The sequence below is a fragment of the Bufo bufo genome, chromosome 3 (assembly GCF_905171765.1).
Source record: "Bufo bufo chromosome 3, aBufBuf1.1, whole genome shotgun sequence".
Taxonomy (NCBI): domain Eukaryota; kingdom Metazoa; phylum Chordata; class Amphibia; order Anura; family Bufonidae; genus Bufo; species Bufo bufo.
Window position 1 is genome coordinate 692872620 of NC_053391.1, and position 21065 is coordinate 692893684.

General features: G+C 46.1%; 1 protein-coding gene across 4 annotated transcripts in view; it reads right to left on the reverse strand.

Moving 5' to 3' along the window:
- The window catches only part of LOC120996568 (beta-arrestin-1), a 150846-nt gene that overhangs the window by 54002 nt on the left and 75779 nt on the right, over positions 1-21065 (reverse strand). For all 4 annotated transcript variants that reach the window (XM_040426559.1, XM_040426557.1, XM_040426556.1 and 1 more), the window contains 2 exons: positions 18263-18293; positions 3756-3816 (listed from right to left, as the gene is read on the reverse strand). In XM_040426559.1, the coding sequence (XP_040282493.1) occupies positions 3756-3816; positions 18263-18293 (92 nt within the window). The remainder of the gene's footprint in view (positions 1-3755; positions 3817-18262; positions 18294-21065) is intronic.

A 21065-nucleotide genomic window follows, 5' to 3' on the forward strand; every position in this document is an offset into this window, starting at 1 on the left:
TTATATAGCTAATGTAGACCATAATTACAGCTGTATCATCTGTATGTAGTGAGCTCCCTCTAGTGATTGCTGTATAATCTGTATGTAGTGAGCTCTCTCTAGTGGAGGCTGTATAATCTGTATGTAGTGAGCTCCCTCTAGTGGTGGCTATATAACCTGTATGTAGTGAGCTCCCTCTAGTGGTGGCTGTATCATCTGTATGTAGTGAGCTCCCTCTAGTGATTGCTGTATAATCTGTATGTAGTGAGCTCTCTCTAGTGGAGGCTGTATAATCTGTATGTAGTGAGCTCCCTCTAGTGGTGGCTATATAACCTTTATGTAGTGAGCTCCCTCTAGTGGTGGATGTATAATCTGTATGTAGTGAGCTACCTCTAGTGGTAACTGTATAATCTGTATGTAGTGAGCTCCCTCTAGTGGTGACTGTATAACCAGTATGTAGAGAGCTCCCTCTAGTGATGGCTGTATAATCTGTATGTAGTGAGCCCCCTTAATGGTGGCTGTATAATCTGTATGTAGTGAGCTGCATACTACATACGGATAATATAGCCACCACTAGGGGAAGCTCACTACAGCCAGATTATACAGTGACCACTAGAGGCAGCTCACTGCATACAGATTATGCAGCCACCACTAGAGGGAGCTCACTACATATAGATTATACAGCCACCACTAGAGGGATCTCACTACATATAGATCAGGCATGCTCAACCTACAGTTGTCCACCTTTTGTAAAACAAAAACTCCCACAATACCTTGCTGTAGGGTTTATAGCTGTAGGCTGTTGAGCATGCCTGATATAGAATATACAGTCACCACTAGGGGAGCTCACTATATACAGATTATACAGCTACCGATAGAGAGAGCTCACTACATACAGATTATACAGTCACTACTAGGGAGACCTCACTACATACAGATTATACAGCCTCCACTAGAGGGAGCTCACTACATATAGATTAAACAGCCACTAGTAGGGAGAGCTCACTACATATAGTTTATACAGCCACCACTAGAGGGACCTTACTACATACAGATTATACAGCCACCACTAGAGGGAGCTCACTACATATCGATTATAGAGTCACTACTAGGGGAGCTCACTACATACAGATTATACACCCTCCACTAGAGGGAGCTTACTACATATAGTTTATACAGCCACCACTAGAGGGACCTTACTACATACAGATTATACAGCCACCACTAGGGGGAGCTCACTACATACAGATTATATAGCCACCACTAGAGGGAGCTCACTACATACAGATTATACAGTCACCACTAGAGAGATCTCACTACATAAAGACTATACAGCCACCACTAGAGGGAGCTCACTACACACAAATTATGTAGTGAGCTCCCTCTAGTGGTGGCTGTATAATATGTATGTAGTGAGCTCCCTCTAGTGGTGGCTGTATAACCTGTATGTGGTCAGCTCCCTTTAGTTGTGGCTATATAATCTGTATGTAGTAAGCTTCCCATAGTGGTGGCTGTATAATCTGTAGCAGTGAGGTCTCTCTAGTGGTGGCTGTATAATCTGTATGTAGTGAGCTCCCTCTAGTGGTGACTGTATAATCTGTATGTAGTGAGCTCCCTCTAGTGGTGGCTGTATAATCTGTATGTAGTGAGCTCCCTTTAGTGGTGGCTGTATAATCTGTATGTAGTGAGCTCCCCCTAGTGTTGGCTGTATAATCTGTATTCATTGAGCTCCCCCTAGTGGAGGCTTTACAGATATTTATGCAGCTAGCTCAAACTAGGTAACTATATTGTCTACTCTAAACGACTGCTGCTCCCTTTACATAAGCATGTCACCCCCCGGGTTTCACTAAAGCCTTTGGTATTATTTTTCAGACTCCTAGAATTTAGGACATGGAGTTGAATTTTGGAGGATAACTCAGGTGCAGCCAGGTTCTTAAATTCTTTCTGGACTCAAACCATGAAGATCGAACACCAGACCATATTCCTCCTCCATCACCTACAGTTGTCTCCACACACCCGGGAAGGAGACCCTGGTATCATCTCCATTAGATGGTGGCATGGTTTAGTCTCTTGCTAGAACAAATCTTCACTATTTTAATGTTGATGCCTTTACATTCCTCCAGCTTCTATTTGGCACTGAGCATCTCAGAATTGTGTGCAGTCGATCTTTATGACAATTCCTACATGGCTGGAGGAGTTGATTAGAAGAATAGATGGCCTCCTATGATAACATCATGGTCACTGAGCTTTTCAGTACAATCTATTTTTATGTTGCGAACTAGATACACAAGGGGGTCACATACTTTTGGTCTTGTCCTTAGTTGTCTGAGGTGTGAAGTTTGACAGGTTTAATATTAAATTCCTTCAAGCCTAGAGCAAATTAATTAACAAGGCTGAAAAACGATGATGGGTTTAATTAGAGAATGTTGACGGATCAAGTGCCAACATGCAGTGAGCACCACAATCCAACTGCTCCTCAGGTTTCTACAAAAACATCATTTCTGGAAAGATCTCAGCAGGATCTGACTCCTTAAAGGAGACTGCACATAATAACAGTCCAAAAGAATATAAAGCGAATCTCAAACTTTTATAATTTTGGATTCAACTCTCTGCTGTTTAATTTCATGATGTATCTTTATTGCGGTGGGAGGTCAGTATTTCTGATGCAGAGCTCCAAATCTCCTGCACAGAGCTAAATATTACATTCCAGCTTCCAGCAGCCACTACTAGAGGGAGAACAGGTTGTACATCTGTGTCTGTATGCAGTAAGCCCCTGAGATCCCCCTAGTGGTGGCTGTATATATCTATATGCAGTAAGGTCATGAGAGCCCTCTAGTGGTGGCTGTATATATCTGTATGCCTTAATCTCCTGAGCTCCCTCTAGTGGAGGCTGTATATATCTGTATGTAGTAATCTCCTGAGCTCCCTCTAGTGGTGACTGTATATATCTGTATGTAGTAATCTCCTCAGCTCCCTCTAGTGGTGGCTGTATATATCTGTATGCCTTAATCTCCTGAGCTCCCTCTAGTGGAGGCTGTATATGTCTGTATGTAGTAATCTCCTGAGCTCCCTGTAGTGGAGGCTGTATATATCTGTATGTAGTGATCTCCTGAGCTCCCTCTAGTGGTGGCTATATATATCTGTATGTAGTAATCTCCTGAGCTCCCTTTAGTGGTGGCTGTATATATCTGTATGTAGTAATCTCCTGAGCTCCCTCTAGTGGAGGCTGTATATATCTGTATGTAGTAATCTCCTGAGCTCCCTCTAGTGGTGGCTGTATATATCTGTATGCAGTAATCTCCTGAGCTCCCTCTAGTGCTGGCTGTATATATCTGTATGTAGTAATCTCCTGAGCTCCCTCTAGTGGTGGCTGCATATATCTGTATGTAGTAATCTCCTGAGCTCCTTCTAGTGGTGGCTGTATATATCTGTATGCAATAATCTCTTGAGCTCCCTCTAGTGGTGGCTGTATATATATATATATATATATATATATATATATATTTGCATGCAGTCATGTCTTGAGCTCCCCCTAGTGGTGGCTGTATGTATCATTATGCAGTAATCTCCTGAGCTCCCTGTAGTGGTGCCTCTGTATATCTGTATGTGTAAGCTCCTGAGCTCCCTCTAGAGGTGGCTGCAGGAAGACATAACTTTATGATTTAGCTCTATGTTGTAGCAGATGATTTGTCCTCACTGCTGTTGATATACATTATAATGAATGATAACAGTGACACTGACTGATAATTCTTTATGGTCGGGTTTATCGCACTTACCCACAGGGTCCACGACATCTATGTGATCCACAAAGTCCCTCTTCCCCAGATACACGGTGAGCTATGCGGAGAGAAAACATCAAATGCTGTGATGTGCACGTCTATTTCATATTGTACATTAGTAAATCAGGATGAACACATTAATCAGACCTGGATTGCGGCAGTGCCCCCCCTATGGCCATGATAACACTACACAATGCCCAGCAATTATTTTTTTTCCAGCGAAGATTTCGCAGCAGCAGTAGGGGTAATGTTTGCTTCTTTGGCTACCTGCACACGGATCGCACACGATTTTTCAGTGCGGATTCTCGTGCAGCAAAGTGAATGAGATTAGGCAAATCTTACGTGCGCTTTGCTTTTATCTTCTGCGCAGAAATTAACCTGCTGTGTGGATTTTGATATCCACTGCATGTCAATTGTTTGTGATATTTTTGGTGGGTCGATTTCACCCTTGAGATCTGTGAAAAGCCACATTAAATCCGCACCAAAAACCGCAAGTAACACGTGTCACCGGCAGTGCTACGAAGGCTCGTTCCCGTCACGGCCTGCTATTGGCTGCCCCCCTCCCGCCGATACCAGATGTTTTCTTCCGCGCGACGGGGAGATGCAACGGCGGCCGTGCCGGCATCAGAAGTGACGCTGGTGCCAGGGAGCAAGGTAAGTACAATCTGTGTAAGTGGCCTGGGCATATAGGGGGGGGGGGGGGGGGCATTATAGACCTTGGATAACACCTTCAAGAAAATTTTTAAATAAAACAACAAATCCATCAGCCAAAAATGGGATCCATCAGAATTGTTGTGGTAGTAACCATAGCCTTGACATCAGTGTGAACAAAGCTTTTAACAAACCTGAAGAATCACAGGTAAATTTCTAGAATATTTACATGCTGTGACTACAGGTGAAGGTGGAGGGTGACCCCCGCTGTGACTACTGGTCATGGAGGACTGCTGTGACTACTGGGTCATGGAGGACTGACTACTGGGTCATGGAGGACTGACTTCTGGGTCATGGAGGACTGACTACTGGGTCATGGAGGACTGTTGTGACTATTGGGTCATGGAGGACTGCTGTGACTACTGGGTCATGGAGGACTGACTACTGGGTCACGGAGGACTGACTACTGGGTCATGGAGGACTGGCTACTGGGTCATGGAGGACTGTTGTGACTACTAGGTCAAGGAGGACTGCTGTGACTACTGGGTCATGGAGGACTGACTACTGAGTCATGGAGGACTGCTGTGACTACTGGGTCATTGAGGACTGCTGGGACTACTGGGTCAAGGAGGACTGCTGGGACTACTAGGTCATGGAGGACTGACTACTGAATCATGGAGGACTGTTGTGACTATTGGGTCATGGAGGACTGCTGTGACTACTGGGTCAAGGAGGACTGCTGGGACTACTAGGTCATGGAGGACTGACTACTGAATCATGGAGGACTGTTGTGACTATTGGGTCATGGAGGACTGCTGTGACTACTGGGTCATGGAGGACTGCTGTGACTACTGGGTCATGGAGGACTGCTGTGACTACTGGGTCATGGAGGACTGACTACTGGGTCATGGAGGACTGTTGTGACTATTGGGTCATGGAGCACTGCTGTGACTACTGGGTCGTGGAGGACTGCTGTGACTACTGGGCCATGGAGGACTGCTGGACTAGTGGGTCATGGAGGACTGCTGGGACTACTGGGTCATGGAGGACTGCTGGGACTACTGGGTCATAGAGGACTGACGGGACTACTGGGTCATGGAGCACTGCTGTGACTACTGGTTCATGGAGGACTGCTGTGACTACCGGGTCATGGAGGACTGCTGGGACTACTGGGTCATGGAGGACTGCTGGGACTACTGGGTCATAGAGGACTGCCGGGACTACTGGGTCATGGAGCACTCCAGTGACTACTGGGTCATGGAGGACTGCTGGGACTACTGGGTCATGGAGGACTGCTGGGACTACTGGGTCATGGAGGACTGCTGGGACTACTGGGTCATGGAGGACTGCCGGGACTACTGGGTCATGGAGCACTGCTGTGACTACTGGGTCATGGAGGACTGCTGTGACTACTGGGTCATGGAGGACTGCTGGACTACTGGGTCATGGAGGACTGCTAGGACTACTGGGTCATGGAGGACTGTTGGACTACTGGGTCATGGAGGACTGCTAGACTACTGGGTGATGGAGGAATGCTAGGACTACTGGGTAATGGAGGACTGCTGTGACTGCTGGGTCATGGAGGACTGCTGGAACTAGTGAGGAAAAGGGTGGCACACCTGTGGGAAGGCATCTGTATGATGACTGGCAAGGGGCAGGAGGGACCTATATGACTGTTGGGCAAAGAAGACTTTATTGTGACTACAGTAAAATTTGGCAGTCTCTTCTGTGACTATAGGAGGATAGTGATGGTTCTTTTCTGAATATAGGAGAAGACAAAAGGGCCCTGCTGTGACTACTGAGGTAGAGGGGGGCACCATGAAGTAACTGCTAGAATTAAGAGGAAGGTTGTACTGTTATTACTGGGGGAGCACTGCACTGCTTATACTACTGGGGGAGGCAATATAAAACAACGATGAGGACTGATCGAGCATTTAACCCCCCCTCCTCCCCTCCAATACACCATGTCCTTGTACTGTGATGTAACTGTGAGCTACCAGATATAAGCATGTTTCTATATCCATGTACATGTAAATGTGGGCTAGGGGCATATGTGTACGGTATGTGAGCGCGTATATTGAATGTTTGTGTTATACATAGCACCACAATGGCGGTATTCATAGTTCTGTTTTTAAAATGCAGCAGATAATTGTTAGGGTATTTTCACACTAGCGTTTTTTTTTTTTTCCAGCATAGAATTCGTCCTAGGGGCTCTATACCGGAAAAGAACTGATCAGTTTTATCCTAATGCATTCTGAATGGAGAGCAATCCGTTCGGGATGCATCAGGATGTCTTCAGTTCAGTCTTTTTGACTTTTCAGGACGGAGATAATACCGCAGCATGCTGCGGTTTTATCTCCGGCCAAAAAAACTGAACACTTGCCTGAATGCCGGATGCGGCATTTTCTTTCCATAGGAATGTATTAGTGCCGGATCTGGCATTCAAATTGCCGCATTGATGGATCCGGTATTCCGTTATGCGCATGCGCAGACCTTTAAAAATGTGAAACAAATAAATACCGGATCCGTTTTGCCTGATGACACCGGAAAAAATGGATCCAGTATTGCAATGCATTTTTCTGACTGATCAGGCATTTTTCAGACTGATCAGGATCCTGATCAGTCTGAAAAATGCCTGATCAGTCAGAAAAAATGTCATGCATTTGCATACAGTTTGCCTGATCAATGGAACTGCCTGCCAGAATCAAACAACGCGAGTGTGGAAGTACCCTTACATTCTCTGCTATAATCTGTGTTTTTCTGTTATCTGAAGACAAAAACTTGTGCCCGGGAGTCTCAGACAACAAGCAGATTGCAGCAGACATCGGGGTCATCTGAGGATAAAGACGGAAGATGACAGAGCGGCCATTACTCATGTGGGATCAGACGTCTCAGCATCAGTCTGACCCATGAGACCACGTCATAGTTCCATGATGGGCACACTGCAAGGCTCCTTCTTGTTCAAACCCTAGCACCAATCACCTCCACTATCTAGCTAGATACTCGCAGGATTAATGCTGGCTATGTTTCCTGCAGCAGCTTCCCAGCTGTATCTCAGGCACTCCTGCTTCTGAATTTTTAGCCTTCCTGCACTTCTATTTATAGTCTCTCTGCCATGTGCTCCCCAGAAGCTCTCTATAGGTTAACGAATTTATGCGAATCAGATCAGGTGACTAAAGGGTCCTTACATCCACACATAAGATCAAACTATAATAGCAATTGGTCAGAACCTCAGTGCAGCCCTGGTCCCAGTAATTACACCTGTGAGTACAGGCGTGGTCCCAGATATTACACCTGTGATTGCAGGCATGATCCCAGTAATTACACCTGTGATTGCAGGCGTGGTCCCAGTTATTACACCTGTGAGTGCAGGCATGTTCCCAGTAATTACACCTGTGATTGCAGGCGTGGTCCCAGTTATTACACCTGTGAGTGCAGGCATGTTCCCAGTTATTACACCTGTGATTGCAGGTATGATCCCAGTAATTACACCTGTGATTGCAGGCGTGGTCCCAGTAATTACACCTGTGAGTGCAGGCGTGGCCCCAGTTATTACACCTGTGAGTGCAGGCATGGTCCCAGTAATTGCACCTGTGAGTGCAGGCGTGGCCCCAGTTATTACACCTGTGATTGCAAGCATCGTCCCAGTAATTACACCTGTGAGTGCAGGCATGGTCCCAGTTATTACACCTGTGAGTGCAGGCATGGTCCCAGTTATTACACCTGTGAGTGCAGGCATGGTCCCAGTTATTACACCTGTGAGTGCAGGCATGGTCCCAGTAATTGCACCTGTGAGTGCAGGCATGGTCCCAGTTATTACACCTGGGATTGCAAGCGTGGTCCCAGTTATTACACCTGTGAGTGCAGGCATGGTCCCAGTTATTACACCTGTGAGTGCAGGCATGGTCCCAGTAATTGCACCTGTGAGTGCAGGCATGGTCCCAGTTATTACACCTGTAATTGTAGGCGTGGTCCCAGTTATCACACCTATAATTGTAGGCGTGGTCCCAGTTATTACACCAGTTATTGCACCTGTGATTACAGGTGTTTTCCCAGTTATTACACCTGTGAGTGCAGGCGTGGTCCCAGTTATTACACCTGTGATTGCAGGCGTGTTCCCAGTTATTACACCTGTGATTGCAGGCATGTTCCCAGTCATTACACCTGTGATTGCAGGTTTGGTCCAAGTGATTACACCTGTGATTGCAGGCATGGTCCCAGTTATTATAGTAGTAAGAAGATTGCAGCACACAGTTTTTCTTGTTGCTTTCTGAAGGCATCCAGCGCAAGTGCCTCACTACACAGCATCCAAGATTTAAGACCACTGAGGAAGGCCGTGAAAGGCCGAAACGTCTGGTCATTCTCATCTATGCATATAGCTGTGAAAAATTGCACTGGAACTCTAATTATGTGTTGACAAAAATGTTAAATTAAAACTTAAAAGCAACAAGAAAAACTGTGTGCTGCAATCTTCTTACTACTATAGCGCGACTGAATAAGTCCTTGCAGGCACCAGTGAATGAAACTGGAGTGCGGTACTCCAAAACTCAACACTGTTCCCAGTTATTACACCTGTGATTGTAGGTGTGGTCACAGTTATTACACCTGCAACTGCAGGCGTGTTCCCAGTTATTACACCTGTGAGTGCAGGCATGGTCCCAGTTATTACACCTGTGATTGCAGGCGTGTTCCCAGTTATTACACCTGTGATTGCAGGCGTGTTCCCAGTCATTACACCTGTGATTGCAGGTGTGATCCCAGTAATTACATCTGTGATTGCAGGTGTGGCCCCAGTTATTACACCTGTGATTGCAGGTGTGTTCCCAGTCATTACACCTGTGATTGCAGGTTTGGTCCCAGTTATTACACCTGTGATTGTAGGTGTGGTCCCAGTTATTACACCTGCAACTGCAGGCGAGTTCCCTGTTATTACACCTGTGATTGCAGGCATGGTCCCAGTTATTACACCTGTGATTGCAGGCGTGTTCCCAGTTATTACACCTGTGATTGCAGGCATGTTCCCAGTTATTACACCTGTGATTGCAGGCGTGTTCCCAGTCATTACACCTGTGATTGCAGGTGTGTTCCCAGTAATTACACCTGTGATTGTAGGTGTGGTCCCAGTTATTACACCTGCAACTGCAGGCAAGTTCCCTGTTATTACACCTGTGATTGCAGGCATGTTCCCAGTTATTACACCTGTGATTGTAGGTGTGGTCCCAGTTATTACACCTGCAACTGCAGGCGAGTTCCCTGTTATTACACCTGTAATTGTAGGCGTGGTCCCAGTTATTACACCAGTTATTGCACCTGTGATTACAGGTGTTTTCCCAGTTATTACACCTGTGAGTGCAGGCGTGGTCCCAGTTATTACACCTGTGATTGCAGGCGTGGTCCCAGTTATTACACCTGTGATTGCAGGCGTGTTCCCAGTTATTACACCTGTGATTGCAGGCGTGTTCCCAGTTATTACACCTGTGATTGCAGGCATGTTCCCAGTCATTACACCTGTGATTGCAGGTTTGGTCCAAGTGATTACACCTGTGATTGCAGGCATGGTCCCAGTTATTATAGTAGTAAGAAGATTGCAGCACACAGTTTTTCTTGTTGCTTTCTGAAGGCATCCAGCGCAAGTGCCTCACTACACAGCATCCAAGATTTAAGACCACTGAGGAAGGCCGTGAAAGGCCGAAACGTCTGGTCATTCTCATCTATGCATATAGCTGTGAAAAATTGCACTGGAACTCTAATTATGTGTTGACAAAAATGTTAAATTAAAACTTAAAAGCAACAAGAAAAACTGTGTGCTGCAATCTTCTTACTACTATAGCGCGACTGAATAAGTCCTTGCAGGCACCAGTGAATGAAACTGGAGTGCGGTACTCCAAAACTCAACACTGTTCCCAGTTATTACACCTGTGATTGTAGGTGTGGTCCCAGTTATTACACCTGCAACTGCAGGCGAGTTCCCTGTTATTACACCTGTGATTGCAGGCAAGTTCCCAGTTATTACACCTGTGAGTGCAGGCGTGTTCCCAGTTATTACACCTGTGATTGCAGGCGTGTTCCCAGTTATTACACCTGTGATTGCAGGCGTGTTCCCAGTCATTACACCTGTGATTGCAGGTGTGATCCCAGTAATTACATCTGTGATTGCAGGTGTGGCCCCAGTTATTACACCTGTGATTGCAGGTGTGTTCCCAGTCATTACACCTGTGATTGCAGGTTTGGTCCCAGTGATTACACCTGTGATTGCAGGCATGTTCCCAGTTATTACACCTGTGATTGTAGGTGTGGTCCCAGTTATTACACCTGCAACTGCAGGCGAGTTCCCTGTTAATACACCTGTGATTGCAGGCATGGTCCCAGTTATTACACCTGTGATTGCAGGCGTGTTCCCAGTTATTACACCTGTGATTGCAGGCATGTTCCCAGTTATTACACCTGTGATTGCAGGCGTGTTCCCAGTCATTACACCTGTGATTGCAGGTGTGTTCCCAGTAATTACACCTGTGATTGTAGGTGTGGTCCCAGTTATTACACCTGCAACTGCAGGCGAGTTCCCAGTTATTACACCTGTGATTACAGGTTTGGTCCCAGTGATTACACCTGTGATTGCAGGCATGTTCCCAGTTATTACACCTGTGATTGTAGGTGTGGTCCCAGTTATTACACCTGCAACTGCAGGCGAGTTCCCTGTTATTACACCTGTGATTGCAGGCGTGTTCCTAGTTATTACACCTGTGAGTGCAGGCATGGTCCCAGTTATTACACCTGTGATTGCAGGCATGTTCCCAGTTATTACACCTGTGATTGCAGGCGTGGTCCCAGTCATTACACCTGTGATTGTAGGTGTGGTCCCAGTTATTACACCTGCAACTGCAGGCGAGTTCCCTGTTATTACACCTGTGATTGCAGGCGTGTTCCTAGTTATTACACCTGTGAGTGCAGGCATGGTCCCAGTTATTACACCTGTGATTGCAGGCATGTTCCCAGTTATTACACCTGTGATTGCAGGTGTGTTCCCAGTAATTACACCTGTGATTGTAGGTGTGGTCCCAGTTATTACACCTGCAACTGCAGGCGAGTTCCCAGTTATTACACCTGTGATTGCAGGTTTGGTCCCAGTGATTACACCTGTAATTGCAGGCATGTTCCCAGTTATTACACCTGTGATTGTAGGTGTGGTCCCAGTTATTACACCTGTGATTGTAGGTGTGGTCCCAGTTATTACACCTGCAACTGCAGGCAGGTTCCCTGTTATTACACCTGTGATTGCAGGCGTGTTCCTAGTTATTACACCTGTGATTGCAGGTTTGGTCCCAGTTATTACACCTGTGAGAGCAGGTGTTTTCCCAGTTATTACACCTGTGAGTGCAGGCGTGTTGCCAGTTATTACACCTGTGATTACAGGTGTTTTCCCAGTTCTTACACCTGTGAGTGCAGGCGTGGTCCCAGTGATTACACCTGTGATTGCAGGCGTGGTCCCAGTGATTACACCTGTGATTGTAGGCATATTCGTAGTCATTACACCTGTGATTGTAGGTGTGTTCCCAGTCATTACACCTGTGATTGCAGGTGTCCTGTGATTGCAGGTGTGTTCCCAGTCATTACACCTGTGATTGCAGGTGTGATCCCAGTAATTACATCTGTGATTGCAGGTGTGGCCCCAGTTATTACACCTGTGATTGCAGGTGTGTTCCCAGTAATTACACCTGTGATTGTAGGTGTGGTCCCAGTTATTACACCTGCAACTGCAGGCGAGTTCCCAGTTATTACATCTGTGATTGCAGGTTTGGTCCCAGTGATTACACCTGTGATTGCAGGCATGTTCCCAGTTATTACACCTGTGATTGTAGGTGTGGTCCCAGTTATTACACCTGTGATTGTAGGTGTGGTCCCAGTTATTACACCTGCAACTGCAGGCGAGTTCCCTGTTATTACACCTGTGATTGCAGGCGTGTTCCTAGTTATTACACCTGTGATTGCAGGCATGTTCCCAGTTATTACACCTGTGATTGCAGGCATGGTCCCAGTTATTACACCTGTGATTGCAGGTTTGGTCCCAGTTATTACACCTGTGAGAGCAGGTGTTTTCCCAGTTATTACACCTGTGAGTGCAGGCGTGTTGCCAGTTATTACACCTGTGATTACAGGTGTTTTCCCAGTTCTTACACCTGTGAGTGCAGGCATGGTCCCAGTTATTACACCTGTGATTGCAGGCGTGGTCCCAGTGATTACACCTGTGATTGCAGGCGTGGTCCCAGTGATTACACCTGTGATTGCAGGCATATTCGTAGTCATTACACCTGTGAGTGCAGGCATGGTCCCAGTTATTACACCTGTGATTGCAGGCATATTCGTAGTCATTACACCTGTGATTGTAGGTGTGTTCCCAGTTATTACACCTGTAAGTGCAGGCATGGTCCCAGTCATTACACCTGTGATTGCAGGTGTGATCCCAGTAATTACATCTGTGATTGCAGGTGTGGCCCCAGTTATTACACCTGTGATTGCAGGTGTGTTCCCAGTCATTACACCTGTGATTGTAGGTGTGGTCCCAGTTATTACACCTGCAACTGCAGGCGAGTTCCCTGTTATTACACCTGTGATTGCAGGCATGGTCCCAGTTATTACACCTGTGATTGCAGGCGTGTTCCCAGTTATTACACCTGTGATTGCAGGCGTGTTCCCAGTTATTACACCTGTGATTGCAGGCGTGTTCCCAGTCATTACACCTGCAACTGCAGGCGAGTTCCCAGTTATTACACCTGTGATTGCAGGTTTGGTCCCATTGATTACACCTGTGATTGCAGGCATGTTCCCAGTTATTACACCTGTGATTGTAGGTGTGGTCCCAGTTATTACACCTGCAACTGCAGGCGAGTTCCCTGTTATTACACCTGTGATTGCAGGCGTGTTCCTAGTTATTACACCTGTGATTGCAGTCATGTTCCCAGTTATTACACCTGTGATTGCAGGCATGGTCCCAGTTATTACACCTGTGATTGCAGGTTTGGTCCCAGTTATTACACCTGTGAGAGCAGGTGTTTTCCCAGTTATTACACCTGTGAGTGCAGGCGTGTTGCCAGTTATTACACCTGTGATTACAGGTGTTTTCCCAGTTCTTACACCTGTGAGTGCAGGCATGGTCCCAGTTATTACACCTGTGATTGCAGACGTGGTCCCAGTGATTACACCTGTGATTGTAGGCATATTCGTAGTCATTACACCTGTGATTGTAGGTGTGTTCCCAGTTATTACACCTGTAAGTGCAGGCATGGTCCCAGTCATTACACCTGTGATTGTAGGCGTGTTCCCAGTCATTACACCTGTGATTGCAGGTGTGGCCCCAGTTATTACACCTGTGATTGTAGGTGTGTTCCCAGTTATTACACCTGTAAGTGCAGGCATGGTCCCAGTCATTACACCTGTGATTGCAGGTTTGGTCCCAGTTATTACACCTGTGATTACAGGTGTTTTCCCAGTTATTACACCTGTGAGTGCAGGCGTGGTCCCAGTGATTACACCTGTCAGTACAGGTGTGGCCCCTGTCATTACACCAGTGAGTGCAGGCCTGGCCCCTGTGACTGAACAGCCAGTGTATATAAGACAGGTACCTGAGTGACTTGCACGAGCCGCAGCGCAGGCGTCTGGAACATTTCAGCCGTGTTCCTGCTTCTGCGCCAGCCGTGTGATTACACAGATAAATAAAGGAAAAGGCTACAGAAGTGCAGCCCCCGCTGAGTCACCGCCGATGAGATTCATTCGTTTTGCTCTCACTTCTCTCTGAATAATAGACATCCGATCTCCGAGGAGTGAGGAGAGGGAATAATGGATTTCTGGAACGCTTATATTATACCGACACATTAAAGACAAGAAGATAGCAGGACAATGACATCAGAGGCCATCACAGCTAGGACCCCCCGGAGGGCAGAGGACGCAGGGGAGGCCAGGGTCAGTACTCTGCTGCTCTCAGGCTGCACAATCTCTCTGACTGATTATTAGCACTGAACGTAATGAACAATACATCTCCCTCGATACAATACAGTCAGAACGCCAGGCAAGAAGTTACATTGTTTCTAGGTTTACATTCAGCAGGTAACAGAGTGCAGCTGTAAATGTGACTGGAGTGTAAATACTGTGCAAAATCAGAATTATAAATGCAGCTCTGAATGTGACTGGAGTGTAAATACAGTCTAAAATCTGAATTATAAATACAGCTCTGAATCTTACCAGAGTATAAGTACGGTGTAAAATCAGAAATATAAATGCAGCTCTGAATCTGACCAGAGTATAAATACGGTGTAAAATCAGAATTATAAAAGCAGCTCTGAATGTGACTGGAGTGTAAATACTGTCTAAAATCAGAAATATAAATGCAGCTCTGAATCTGACCAGAGTATAAATATGGTGCAAAATCATAATTAAAAACACAGCTCTGGATGTCGCTGGAGTCAAAGGCATAATGTAATTCTAAATGCATCCCCAAATATAACTGGAGTATAACACACGATGTAACAGTAGAATTGTGAAAGCCTCTTTGGATGTGACTGGAGAATAAGCTTTGATGAAAGAGCAGAATTGTGAATTCAGCTCTGGATGTGACTAAGAATAAATTCCAGATCACAACAAATAAAATAAAAAATTATATATATATTTATAAATTCACTCAGCGTTATATGGAGATTATAAGCTTCATTTTGTACTGTGTGTTTCCACTCCTCACCATATTCATGATCTCTGCTTCCTGTCAGTGAATGGAAACATTCTTATTTTTATATATGAGACGGAAACTGTCCAGCTTTATCTCAGCTGGCGGTTTGTTACAGTTGTACCCAGTGCAGGCGATCCTCTGTGAGACTGATACATTTTTCCTGCACTGATACATTGTAACAAATAACCAGAAGAGATCTGTGCTGTGCTGCAGCCAGGGCTTTTATTTCCCGCCTGGCGCAGCGAGGGCCTTGGACTCGGGTTCTCTTTCTTTAGAAAGCTTTTAGTGCTGAAAGCCTTTTTTTCTATAACTCTGATTTCCATGGAAACCGCTGGCGGCTGCGGGATTAGAACCCAGGATCTGCAGAATCTGTCAGGCTGCAAATGATTAGAGGGCGACAAGGTCTAAAGCCCCTTTTACATCAGGATTTTTGCTGCAGGTTTGTATGTGAATTTGCTCCAGAAAAGGTTAATGGATCTAATCGGCGCCTTTTTTTGGCGTAGAATCTACTGAATAATGAGCAGGCTGTGGATGAAGAAATCTGGGTCATGGAATCTCTGGGCAGAATCCACAACCGAGGAACAAACCCTAACAGGCATGATGAAACAGCAGAACTGTGAATGCTGCTCTAGCTGTAATTGGAGGGTCAGAGATAATGAAGCAAACTGGGAATGCAGCTCTGGAGGTGACTAGAGCAATTGACATGATGAAACAGCAGAACTGTGAATGCAGCTCTGGATGCTCCTTCAGCATAAGACATGCTGACACCGCAAAACTGTGAATGCAGTTCCAGATGCTACCAGGGTATAAGACATGATGAAACTGCAGAACAGTGAAATGCAGCACTGGATGTGACTGGAGTATAATGAAACAAAGTAAATGTAAAAGCAGCTCTGGAGGTGACTAGAGCAATTGACATGATGAAACAGTATGCCTGTGAATTCAGTTCTGAAGGCAAGTAGAGTATAAGACAAGATAAAACAGCAGAAATTTGAATGCAGCTCTGAAGGTTACTGGAGTTTAACTCATGATGAAACTGCAGTACCATGAACTCAGATCTAGACATGACTAGAGTATAAGACACAATGAAACTGTAGTACTGACAAGGCAACTTTGGATGCGATTGGCAGAAGTTTGAATGCAGCTCTATATATTACTGGAGAATAAAACATGATGAAATAGCAGAACTGCTAACGCAGCTCTGGATATGATTGTAGTATAACACATGATAACGCAGCAGAGCTGTGAACACAGCTCTGGGTGTGATTGCAGCATAAGTGTAGTGTACGGGGACTGTAATGCCCGTCACTACAGAAGGGTCACTTGTGTGCTGTCGTCCCCCTTATCTATGGGGAAGTTGGTATAAGTCGTCTTTATAAAATTTAATGTAATGTAATGCTATGTATTTCCCTGTTACTGTGAGATTTGTATGTGCAGGCCTGCTAGGGGTGTCATTCCAGCTCTTAGTCACTAGAGGGAGCTAGGGAGCCCTAGTTTATATAAGGCCCAGACAGGGAAGGAGGGGGAGTCGTCAGTCTGGAGTCTAGAGTTGGAGTCTACAGTCTGTAGTCTAGTCTAACCAGAGATTAGACTATGTCAGAGTCAAGTCCAGGCCTGAAGCCTGTGGACCAGGAGAGGGTATTGCAGTCCCTGTAACCAGGTTCCAGATCCAAGGAAAAGGTTCCCCTCCTGAATATATTTATGCAGAAGCAGGAACACCACAGCTAATCAGCCTGAGGACACTGAGGGAGTTCAGAAGTTTCTAGAGCCTGAGGAAGCTGAGAGAGAGACAGAGGCAAAGCTCAGAAAAGCAAGAGGTACTCAAGACAACAGAGGAGGTACTTGATAAAGATAAAACCAAGGATATACGCCAGTGCTAGGGCATCGGGCCTTGGAGAAGAGTTTCTATGTTCCAGGATCAGTCAGGAATAGAGTGCAAGCTGCCTGTACTGCAAGTCCTGTGTTTAACACTCTGAAGTCACCTTGCTATATATATATATATTGCCTGCTTCAGCTGTATTGAAAATCAACTGTCTTCAAAGGAACTGCGCTTCCATCAATGTCCCTAAATGATGATTACTAAAGTTTGAATTCTGTTTTAACATCACGTGGTTCCTCAGTTATTCCTGCTATCAGCAAACGGCGTGCCACCGTTTAATTGGCACTGGCGTCACGAACATTTCTCATCATCCCCTGCCCTTGCAGAGAGTCAGCCGTCTCAGGTTAGTGTCTATTGCACTACAACACCCAGGAACATTTCTAAACCTAACTTGAGTACGCTGCATAAGACATAATGAAACTGCAGAAATATAAATACAGCTCTGGGAGTGATTGTTGTACTGTATATGACATGATGAAACAGCAGATGTGTGAATGCAGCTCTGGATGTGATTGTAGCATAAGACATGGCGAAACAGCAGAGGTGTGAATGCAGCTCTAGATGTGATTGGAGTAACATGTTAATCAGTGTTCAGTTCAGCCAGAGCAGTAATAGTATGGGCTCATGCACACGACGTTGGTATTTTTGAGTTCTGCAAATCGCGGATTCGCAAAACACAGATACCAGGCGAGTGATTTCCGCATTTTGCAGAACGAATCGTCCTGCCCTCTGTAAGGCCTCATGCACACGGCCGTTGTTTTGGCCCGCATTCGAGCCGCCGTTTTTGCGGCCCGGGTGCGGACCCATTCACTTCAATGGGGCTGCAAAAGATGCGGGCAGCACTCCGCGCGCTGTCCGCATCCGTTGCTCCGTTCCGTGGCCCCGCAAAAAAAAATATAGCATGTCCTATTCTTGTCCGTTTTTTTGCGGACAAGAATAGGCATGTCTACAATGACCGCCCGTTCCGTTCCGCAAATTGCGGAAGGCACGCGGGCGGCACCCGTTTTTTGCGGATCCGCGGTTTGCAGACCGCAAAAAACAGCACGTGCATGTAGCCTAAAACTGTAGAACATAGGACATGTTCTATATTTTTTTAAGTGAATGGGTCCTCATCCGACCCGCAAAAACCGTGGATGGGATGCGGACAAAAAACACCTCCGTGTGCATGAGCCCTAAGACGGGGAAACTCTCCTCAATGTCCCCATCCTCATAGTACATCGTCTGTATATCGGCAGAGAAGGGGGGGGGGGGGCTCACCTTTCCATTAGGACTGGCTTTCTTAAATACTCTGCAAAGAAAGAGAAAAGAAAAATTAGAATTTAAAGGAACATGAACGCGCATCAGCGATCACAGCAGACATGTGCGGGGGACTTTGCTGGGTAATCGTATAGGCCTGATACAATATTCACAACTGCACTCATATACTTAAGTATTATACTCTGGTCACATCCAGAGCTGCACTCCATCTTCAGTCATCTGTGACTCTGTCCAGGACTAGTCTAGGATCTCATTATTAGATATCTGCTTCGCTTCGTCCTGAATGCCGCTCCTATGACGTAGACATACGGCATCATACAGATTTATAATGCTGCGTGTTCCTGCCCGACCTCACCTCTAATGACGCTGTCAGTGCAGATCCTTAGAGTCGAGGTCGACAGGAACACACAGCATTATAAATCATTATCATGCTGCGGGTCCATTTCTCACACTGAATACGCTCCAGTGACATCGAGTTTTCTGAAATATTACTCTGCCTGCTTTTAGGTGTACTGTCCCTTTAAAAAACATGAAATGCTATATTCTGTCTCGTCAAGAATCATTCCATTTTTTTTGTTTTTTTACTTTTCTGGGGTTCTATTGTCTAATGAAACACTTTCTACTAGACTTGGTGTTCAGGATCTATGCTTGCTGTCAGTGAATGGGAACCTGCAAACGCCTAATGCTTCTCACAGCTGAGGGTTTGTTACAGTTGCATCCAGTCTAGAGAATCCTCTGTGAGGTGAATGCATCAGCAGCACAGATGTCTCTTCCATGCTGATAGTCTGCTACAATGTATCAGGCTGTTTAGCTCACAGAGGATTGTCTAGATGGGATACATTGTAACAAACCCTCAGCTGTTTAGGTCAGGAAGGATTTTCAGCCTCCCAATGTAATCAAGAATATGTATCTTATCTATATTACAGATTTCTACAGTCTTTACTCTTGCAATGTTTTTTAACGAACCTCTAAAATAGAAAAAAAATAAAAATGGAGCAGCTGCACATATGCAAATCTATGCTTTGTGTCTGCTGCTCTAATACAACCCTATGTGTCTCCATGGTAACAGACTGCAAACAAACCCTGTGTAGTCAGGCGTTACTGCTCTCCTCTGCCCTCCAGAGATGACCACACGACCGCAGGATCAAAGGGCTTGTAGCCTATCGCTATGAAGGCACATAGGTCTGCGGGGAGCTGTGAACGCCAAACGGTAGGAGAATCTTTATTAATACTATTAGTAAAGGTGTTTTATTTTTTGGATGCAACCAAACGTAAAACTATGAGTCGAACAAAAAGCCTGCATTAGGGCGCATGCACAGGAAGGTATTTTTGGTCCGCATCCAATCCGCATTTTTTTTGCGGGTCAGATGCGGACCTATTCACTTCAATGGGGCAGCAAACCGTGTGTCCGTTCTGTTGCATCCGCAAAAATATAGAACATGTCCTATTCATGTGGGACAAGGGCAGGACTGTTCTATCATGGGCCGGACGTTCCGTTCCGCAAAATGCAGAATGCCAGTCGTGTGCACGAGCCCTCAGTCTCATCAGACGGTGACTCTGTTAAAGGGTCCATTGCTAAATATATTTAGAGGAATTGTGTTCCAGCAGAGGAGCTTGCTAACCTTGTGAGAGGTCACAGACTAAACATTATACACTATAGTGGAGGATGTAGTGGGCCCCCGACAGCGCAGAGTATTTCAGGAGAGGAGTGTGCTGATCTAGTGGAGGTCGTAGGCTGATCCAGATCCAGGGTTCTCCCAGCAGTGCAGAGTATTTCAGGAGCGGAGTGCGTATAGACCTGTCTTGAGCAGGAGAGGTTAATGATGACTGCCCGTGCCATTCATGTGCGCTGGATTGTGCAGAGAGATCGATGGCAGCTCCATTCAGTTGTTTCTGCAGTCGATACAAGGGGAGGATCGGAGGATTGCACACGGTGCGAACAGATGGAGGAGCGCTCCGTGCAACGAGAGTGGGGCAGCAACGCTACCATAAAAAGGGCACCCCCCCCCCATTGTATATGTGCCCCCAAGGCATGGCAGGGTCTGCCCCTCTCCATGGTGGCGTGACCCTCACCATACCCCTGTACCCCCCATCCTCTGGTCCTCAGCCACTCTCTACACCCCCCCGCACAGCAGCAACCTATCACTCAAAGCCTTTGAGATCCAGCACTGAAGGGGTTAAACAATTGCCTTGACATGCAGCAGCGTTTCCCCTGGTGACGGCGGTTTACAGATATTCAACCTTTTTCATGAATTCTGAATTCTTTCCCCGTCAGATGATAATTGGGTTTTGTGGATGGTAGGACGTGGGCTGCGGGCGAGGGTGGCAGCCAGCGGGGTCAGGGGCGTCCTTTCTGCCCCCAGGAGATTGCAGCATTTCATCTCCCCTCCTGTATGTAGGAATCAGGGTTATATAAGAGCAATTATCTGCGGTACCTCCAGCCCGTGCAGCCAGACACAGGTGGGGCCCGGGGGCCCCGGACAGAACAAGAGCCACTCTCCACTTGTTTACATCTCAGGAAAAAAAGAACTTAAAAAATAAGGCTAAACACAGTGTAATCTTGCATCCAAAGAGCCACGAACTGCCCAAATACCGCCATACTGTGTACCGAAAACAGCCATATTATGCCCAAATGCCGTCATACTGTGTACAAACATAAGAGCCATATTATACCGAAATGCCGCCATACTGTGCGCAAACATAAGAGCCATATTATACCGAAATGCCGCCATACTGTGCGCAAACATAAGAGCCATATTATACCGAAATGCCGCCATACTGTGCGCAAACATAAGAGCCATAT